Source organism: Coffea arabica, chromosome 8e, assembly GCF_036785885.1.
Source record: "Coffea arabica cultivar ET-39 chromosome 8e, Coffea Arabica ET-39 HiFi, whole genome shotgun sequence".
In the NCBI taxonomy this organism is placed as follows: domain Eukaryota; kingdom Viridiplantae; phylum Streptophyta; class Magnoliopsida; order Gentianales; family Rubiaceae; genus Coffea; species Coffea arabica.
The window spans coordinates 47,021,310-47,030,063 of NC_092324.1; the positions used below are offsets into that span (position 1 = coordinate 47,021,310).

At 35.8% G+C, this 8,754-nt stretch overlaps 1 protein-coding gene across 1 annotated transcript; it reads right to left on the minus strand.

The window, feature by feature from the left end:
• Positions 1 to 1,203: 1,203 nt before the first annotated feature.
• On the minus strand, positions 1,204 to 6,616 carry LOC113704937 (vacuolar-processing enzyme-like). Its single transcript, XM_072061961.1, has 9 exons — positions 6,337 to 6,616; positions 4,861 to 5,025; positions 4,610 to 4,766; positions 3,732 to 3,817; positions 3,418 to 3,617; positions 3,033 to 3,081; positions 2,711 to 2,920; positions 2,020 to 2,226; positions 1,204 to 1,764 (listed from the first exon to the last, which is right to left on the minus strand). The coding sequence occupies exons 1-9, from the start codon at positions 6,544 to 6,546 to the stop codon at positions 1,582 to 1,584; spliced, it is 1,467 nt and encodes a 488-aa protein (XP_071918062.1). The 5' UTR covers positions 6,547 to 6,616; the 3' UTR covers positions 1,204 to 1,581.
• Between the last annotated feature and the right edge of the window lie 2,138 nt (positions 6,617 to 8,754).

The window sequence follows — 8,754 nt, forward strand, 5'->3', positions numbered from 1 at the left end:
TCCTTTACACACATTTTTTCGTCGGCCTATCTATTTTTAGTATGTTTATCAGGTAAACAAAATTAAACATTCATCAAAGCATAAAAGCAAAACTTACTATTCCGTGTTGCATCAATTTTTTCGATTAATCTTATTCACAGTAACAACAATAATGTATGCACTGTCTTCATTGAATGGATAATAACTGATTATCTGAATTTAGATTTAAATTTTAAATTTTATACATCCAACTGTAATAATATATATATATATACACTATCAATCCATACAAGATTGATTCTTTTTTGATTATTATTGTTAGTCAATAGAGATGTTGCGTTAATAGATGCCCTGTATTTTGGACAACGGAGTGCTGATGAAGAAGCCTCATTATGCTCTGTCTGTCTCATTACTGTATGAAATGATGGGCATGGATCTCAAAAGCGCATGAAAAAACCGTTAATTCTTTGTTATTTTGGCCATTGTTATTTGTTGCTTGTGCTCTAAGTTTGAACCTAAGCTCGCTCCAATTGTGTCCTTTTATCCATTGAAAAGAAAAATGTTTTCTATCTCCCCACAATCACTATGCTACATCACGCACTCCTTTACGACCGTTCAAACCAAAAGTAAAGACAAGAAAGAAGCATATCATCACAAATTCTCATGCATCGAAATTTGACCAAAAATCTGCCCCCCAGAAAAAAAAGAAAAAATCTAGGAGTTGGCAAATATTATTATCTGTCTCTGTCTCTCTCTTTCTGTTTTTTTTATTTTAAAAAAAAAAAAAAAAGTCTCTGGAGTGTTTTATTCGTTCGGATGAAGAGATGAGATGGAAAATCTTTTTCTTTTGGGTGCTACTTGAGGAAGGTGAAGATTCCAGAGTTTTGTGTGGGGGATAATTTTGAGCAATGATGGTGATGTGCAGAATTGGTCAGGGGAGGATGGAGAGTGAAGAGTAGCGGTGGATTTTTGAGTGAGTAGGGGCAATTTTGTCACAAACATATATAAAATATTTATTAGTGAGGCTCGAGCCAAATTTAGAGTGTAAGGTATCGTTTTATTTTTTTTTTTTTTTTTTTTGGTCACAAACATTAATAAGTTTTATGGTGAATGAATTATTAAACATTTTCAGATTGCTTTCTGCTTAAAAAATAGGGACTTCATTACGCAGAACAAAATAGATATAGGAGCAAAGCCAAACTCAAGGGAAAAAAGTTATACAGATGATTACAAACATAATCATATATATATATATTTATGCTATGCTTCCAATTCCATGAGACAGAGCACATTGGTTACCCATATTCCCCTCTCATGCTGTCACATAAGCATTTTGCTGCAGTATAAACTAACACACACACACAAACGCAATGATGCAGCAAGACTAGAAAAATACAGCCATATGACAATTGTCATTATCTAAATATAGAGCACCTAGGCTTTTCGGTAGAGATATGATATGCTTCTCTGAGGATTATTTACAAGGAAGCAAATCCAATGAAAAGCAAGTAGGCTATTTTACAATCATAATTGATCATATGTGCAAGCAAAAATATGCTGTCACATTCTAGGTAATTTTGTTATCAATTTCTGAAACAATCATCATGCACTGAATCCCCGGTGGAGGGAGCTCCATGAATTGGATGGAAGGCTGACACAGGCTTGGGCTGCCGCCTCAGCCATCTGATCTTTTTTAATCCCAGCGTTGCAGATATTCGCAATGGATCGCATGTGTTTCATTCCATATTGGGATAGTGAACCACAATATGTCTCAAATGTTCTGACCTGCAAGATAACAAGAGCACTTGAATGTATAAGATAAGGTTATTACAGGGTGAAATATGTTGCAAAACCTTGCCAAAAACTGGAGTTGTAAACACTTAGCAATACAGTTCCCTTAGCTAAAGGAAATACAGAAAAGAAAAACCTAAAACAACGATCCCTGCAAATTATGTCAATAACTGTAATTGGTGTTATTCAGTATGTGTGTTGCTTGGGGATTTCAGAATCTATTTGATAGAAATGGATATAAAAGTTTACCAAAGATTTTAGGCAGTCCCAGTCATCAGCAAGAGGATGGCCGGCTGGCCGGACAGAGTTCAGTATCTCAGAACCTTTCTCAATTCCAAACAAAAGCTTTCCAATTAGTTTCACGCTATTGTCAATATGCATTCTGTGTGACATAGCTTCAACAACCTGCTTCTGAGCTTCAACTTTCCTCGCAGAGCCTTCAGGAGCCTTGCGGAACTACAAGCATGAAAAAAGTAGACAGCAAAGTCAGCCACATCTTGGGAAGGAATTTAAGCTTTTGCACTATTATCTCCCCCTCGTTACGAAAGGGGATCATTCTAATTCACCCAGTTGAGGATTTCTGGCCTGTTCTCATGAAACAAAAAATTACTAGTATAATTTTGGCTAGTTCTCTTGTTTACCCTACAATAATACAACATGAGCACATTCTTAATTAATACACTGTTCTAACCAACAATGTTTATACTAGTCAGCACTTAGTTCTATCAAACTAGGGAGCAAATAAATCTCCAAGAAACACTTTTCGTTCCTGCATAGCAGTGGAGCCAAATGTCTTAACTTCTTTTCAATCTACCATGGGCTGAGTGGCAGATTTACCCTTGTCCTGCTCCACATCACTGTTATAACTCATAAACTAAAACTTGGACATCACAAGAAAAGCATCAAAATAACTCAATGCACTACAAGGAAGCTGTAATACCTTGTCCCAGAAATGCAACAGATCAGCGTCACGTTGATTAACAGCTTTTGAAGATGGCCGTAGGGAATTTTCATCCACAAAAGTGTAATTATCATTTGCAGGGTTGGTACCCATGTAGAGGAAAAGATCCTCGAAACTCAGCTTTAGGTCACCATATTGCATAACATGGGAGCCATAAGCTGAATTACTGCTTGAGGTTCTCTTTTTAACCTGCCAATTTCAAGCATTTTGAAATCACAAGATGGTACTTGCTAATTGTTTTGAGTAATGAAACATAAAATGTTCCTTTCAATGTAATTTAAAATGAGGAACAAGCCCTTACCAGGTGATATTGCTGCTTCAGAGTTTCAGTGTGCAAATTGTGTATCTCGCTGTAGAAGGAAAAACTATTATGATGAGCACCAAAAACAAACAAAGAAAACAGAAATCATGTAGACCACTTTGTTTGTTAGAGAGTAAAAAATACCCAATAACTATATTCAAATGTTACACCTCCAATTCAAGTCCATATATTGTATTCAATTGCGGCTCATTGGCACTTTTCTTCATCATACTAGTGATATGTAAAAGACAGTATCATGATCACACCAACATGAAACCTTTAAAAGATTAGCATTTAAAACAAGTATATCTCCAGATTAATATCTGACATCACAGTTAATAATATGCACAAGTGGCTAGGATATTTCAATACCAGTCAAACATACCTGTCTTCCATCCAAGCAACGCTATACAAGTCACCCAAGCAGGTCTCATATTCTGGGGGAGGGCTAGGATACTCTCCAGGGCAATAGGTCCCCCAGCTACTTTCCTCAGCATTTGATGCTGTGGTAGCATATATATTTAGATCTTCAGGAAGAAGTCCCTCAAATATACTTCCTGACTCGCAAGCTTCTAGGTAGAAAACCTAGATATTGATAACAGTATCCAACACATTTTTTTAGACTTCAGTAACCATCTATGCACTCTCTCTGAGCATGGGATAATTCACAAGGAAATGTAAAAAGGAAAGAATATATACCAGACTTTTATATGTGCCAGAAGCATGCTTCTTTTTCAAGACTTCATTCAGATCGTCTGCATAGAGATAAGGACCCGACGGCGTCCCTGATTGCATGCCAAAATAAAAGTAAATATCCTAAAGTCCAAGTTATTGATCCATGGCATGATTTTAAATGACCACAATGTTATCAATTAAAAAAAAATCCTACAGTCCAAGTTATTGATCAACGACACAGCATTAAGTGACAAAAATATAATCAACCAAAATTTTTTTGGAGTTTAAACTTCAACTTTATGTAGATAATGTAGATTTCACTATTTTTCTTTCAGATGATGGACATATGCTTTGACCGTACATAGGATTCAAATTCCAACATAATAAAGGAAACAAACAAGTAGACCAGCCAACACAAAGGAAAAGTATTGCAAATCTATCATTTCAAAGCCTAAAATTATAAATTAGAACTGTATTATAGGACATGAAATATAAAAATTAGTTTTTGACCATCCCACAAATTTCCCCAGGTACGCAAAATTTGGGATAGAAGAAAAGGTTTATGCAAAAGGAACGATGTATTAAAGGAATACAATTTTCCCAAGCTACAACCAAAAATCATAGGTACGTCTCTTATTTTGAAATGGAGAGGCTTCCTATCTGCCGGGGTTTCTTTTTCTTTTTTTTTTCCCCTTCCTATAATAGGTCAAGTACCATCATAGAATGGTGCTTAAGGACCAATCTCTAGTAAGGAGAGCATAAGTGGCAGATGCAGCTTTCTGATTAGCAAAACTAGAATGTGACCCATTTTTGGGAATTTAGACAGTCGAAAAGAACATCATCACAAAATGATTTAAGGGATGAGTTAACTGCCAATAAGAAGAGATCTTAAAGGTAATTACCAAGAACCCCAGGACCACCATGATCTGTATAGTAGATAAATATATGATCATTTGGACCACTGTCCACAACCTTGCCACTACCCCCAGTAATTGCAGTTTTGTCCCCCAGGATAGCAGCTAAAAAGTTTTTGGCATGAACATCATCTCCAGTATAGTCCTGCCACACATGGGTGCATCAAGTCTCAATAGAAAATATTAGAATTCTACAAGAAATTCATTCTTCAGGAAGAAGAAGAAGAAGAAGAAGAAACCTTTGGTACTCCTTGATAGACATCATCACCATGAGGGCTGTTAATGATAACTCCAGGCCTAGGGTTCTCTTCATTGTAAGCAATATCATCGTACATGAAGACAACAATATTTTCATCCTTAAGACCTCCCCTCTTCAGGATTTGATAGGCATGACAAACATCAGCCTAGATCAAAGAACCATCAAATCGTTAAAATGCTAACTAAGAAAAACAAGAAAATAACTCGTATCCTCTATAAAGATGTGGTCAAGACAACATTACAGCAGGAATTATTAAGCAAGAGTTGTACTTATGAACACCAACATTGCACTTCATGAACAGATAGACTACATTAAAGACCATAGTATCAATAAACACAATTGTACATATTTCAGTGTCATGGTATGCGAGTGTCCTAAACAGAAATTAACAATCTTCCTTTTTCAACAAATTGTCAACCATAACAACTATAGTACCAAAGTTCTTCACAGATCCAGAACAAAAAATTCTAATTTATTAGCTGAAAGAAGTAATTAAACAATTCCATGGCGGTAAAAATCACAAAAGCCTCGAGTCTCCAAGAGTGGAATCCCATGTTTGAAAAAGAAACCTAGCCACCTTAGCCATGCATGTTTAGAGTAGAAATAGGAATTTCCTCTTCCAGATTCACTAACACAATAAGACAAAATCACAGCATCTCAAATCAATTAGTTCTTCCAGCCAAAAACAAACATGTAGCGCGCATAAGCAATTAGAGATTCTTAACGTTGTAGAAAACAGGTATGCAGCCCCAATATTGTCTGTTGGCCCAAAAAACGAACTAACAGTGGTAAAGATTTAGACAGAAAGTTTAACAGAAGCCTTTACTTTTTCAGATATCCAAACAATAATTACTCTTCAACAGCCAAAACTGGAGCTTTCCTTGTCTTAGATTCTAAAACGTGGATACTATATCCTACACTGCCAGTATTACCCTGTGCTGAAAACCTCGGTTATATAGCCCAAAATCATTTGTCCCCCTTCTATGGAACATAACTCAATAAGGCTTAGATACAGGACATCAAGACTGAGCTGAGCAACCAAAAAGAAAAAAATTCCCACACTTAAGAAAGGCAGCTTCACTCCTTAAAAGCCTTTAACAGTAATCAAGTTAATATTATATACCACGTAATTCAGTTCCTAATCAGATGAAAGATGAAAACTTTTTGTCTCAGCTGACAATGTCACAAGGATTTAATTATCCTTAACCATTCTCAGCTGTAGCTAAAATCATGAAACTATGAAGCCTTCCAATTTATCTGGAACCCAAATTCTTAATCCAAATAATCCTTTAAAAAAATCCGTTCTTGTTTTTTTGTTAAGGGGAAAAAAACGTTGCTCTGCAGCTCGATCATCAGGAGTATACTTCAAAAAAAAAAACAATCTTACGACAAATAAACTTAATGGAGAAAAATTCAGCAAAATAAAACAATTCGTCAAAAGTACAGATTTGATCACCTGGTGGCGGTAATTCCAGTAACCGTTGGATCCGGCAATCAGAACAGCCCATCTGGTCCCCACTGAGTCGCCACCGGCGTCGCTCCTCTCCTTGGGATGGAAAAAATCGGCAATTTCCGACGGTAACTTTAGGAAGTTATCACGAGCCTCAGCAACGGCGATGATCGAAAGTGCAAGGAGGAGCAAGGCAGCGGTAGCGTACCGCATCATTTTGGATTGCTGTCTCTGGTTATGGAAAGAGAGGTGAAGTTAGGTATAGAAAATTCGAAGTTGGGATTGCCATATGGCATACCCTCCATATTTATAGACATAATCTTAATTTCAATTTGCCCCTTCCAAAGATGTCAATTATCACTCTGCTTTTACCAAAAATTAGTTGTCTTTATCCATACCCTTCAACATTTTTATAATAATTTTTTGCTCAAGAGAACAATTAAAAATGATTTTTCCTTTTTAAAGGTAAGTGTTTCTTAGACTACTTTAGAAATAGGAATTTTAATGGCCCTTATTACTTTAGAAACGACAAAGATATTTACTTGCACATGCTTTTTATGTTCTAATTGTGAATCTTATACATTTTTCAATTCATGTGTTGAACACTTTAGAAATGTAAAGTTAAAGACAAAAAACTTATAAACGCAAAGTGGAGTAATATTTGTTAACGTGTGCATTAACACGTGATTAGATCAGTGTATGATTTAGGCCTTGTTTGGCAGACAAATTTTTTGCTAAATTTGTCTATTACAAGTTTTTTAAAAACTTTAGTTACAGTAATCTCAAAAAACTTTTCAAAATTTTTAAACTATATATTTTAAAATATTTTTAAAAAAAAATACATTTTAAAAACTTCTACAGTAAGTAAGTTACAATAAAATTTTAGACAAACACCTAAAAACTCACTTGCTAAACGGGACCTTAGATATATGAATAAGTGTTTATTAAACACTAGTTAAAAAATCCCATTTAATTACAATTAGTTACGATAATATAAGATCATGGTCCAATTATCATGAAAGAAGATGCGGAGCCACAATTAGAATAGCTCTGAGTTTGAGGAGCTAAATTGGGATTTGCCCATGAATGGGAACATATTTTCCCTACTGCTCGGAGTCCAGGTCTGACCTGCAATCTGATCGGAGATTCTCCGGATTCTTGATAGATACTTACGTGGAAGCTTCTAGTCCGTCGGTCGGTAAATTCTAAATACTGGAGTAGTTGCTTAAAATTCGGGGCAGCCTCAGTGGACCCTGCAGGGCGGTGATAGATTGGTTACTTGCTGAGCTGAAAAACCAAACCAACATGACAGGTTGTGGGCACTTTTCTAAGCCGTCGTTGTCCCCTGGGGTCTGGGGAGGGACAATTGCGGCGTGACCCTTTCCTTCCTTCCTGCAGAAGTACGAATCATTCCTGAAGAATGGGCAAATGGGGAATTTACACATATACCAATCAGTCAAAAGTCAAAGAAAAGTGTACCAAGAAAAATGGATGGAATTAGGATGCAGCTAATCTTCTGATTTGAGAAAATGATAGAGGGGCTGCTGCTTCTGGGAAAGTACACTGTCCCTACTGTATACTGGCTGCTGGGCGATCTACTCATTTGATAACCTCGTTCAACTACCGGAATCTTTTTTCTAAATCGCCAACCTCGTTTAACTACCCGAATCTTTTTTCTAAATCAGAATGGATGTAATAAAGGCCGCAAACTTATTAGACTAGTCTTGGCTATTAATTTTTTTTCTTCAAATTTCTCGTTATTTTATCTCCTCATCTTTATATCTCTGTTTGGATTTGACTATTTTTTAAAAATAAGTTTTTCAACTCCTATGTTACATTTGCACATAAACAAAATAAATTTAAAAATACATAATCCATACAATATTTCAAATACAATATATTATAAGTCCGTTTGGATTGACCATTTTTTTGAAAAACAAGTTTTTCAAATACAATGTTACAGTAATATACAAATAAAAATAATTCAAAAAACATCTCATTCATGCAATATATTAAATATTTCAAAAAATATTTATAGTAAAAGTTTTTTATATTCATTGCAATAGTAAAATTTTTTAAAAACACTCCCAAAAATACTTAATACAAACGAAGTAAAACCAACCATTTCTATCTCCTTCCCTCTCCACCATATACCACCACCCACCACCAGTCCCCTCCTCTACCACTACCGCCACTTCTTCCTCTCTCCATCTGTTCTCCTCTCTCCTGTCTCTCCTTTTTTCTCCCTTTCTCTCCTAATTTGTGATTTGATTATGATCGAAGAAGGTAGGAAAGAGAAAAGGGGTCAAGCAGGGAGGAGGGGAGAGAAAAGAGGAGGGAAGAAGAGGAAGAAGGGGAAAAGAGGAAAAGAAAATAGAAGGAAAGAAGAATGAGGGAAGGAATGGGAAAGGGATGAGAAAAGGA

Bases quoted from the DNA above. Each gene is read 5' to 3' on its own strand.
- LOC113704937 (XM_072061961.1), bottom strand. From the start codon at position 6,546: ATGATGCGGTACGCTACCGCTGCCTTGCTCCTCCTTGCACTTTCGATC. The intron at 5,026-6,336 runs GTGATCAAATCT...TCTTTGATCTAG, and splicing joins ACTGGAATTACCGCCACCAG to GCTGATGTTTGTCATGCCTA. The intron at 3,818-4,609 runs GTAATTACCTTT...GCATGCAATCAG, and splicing joins TGGTGGTCCTGGGGTTCTTG to GGACGCCGTCGGGTCCTTAT.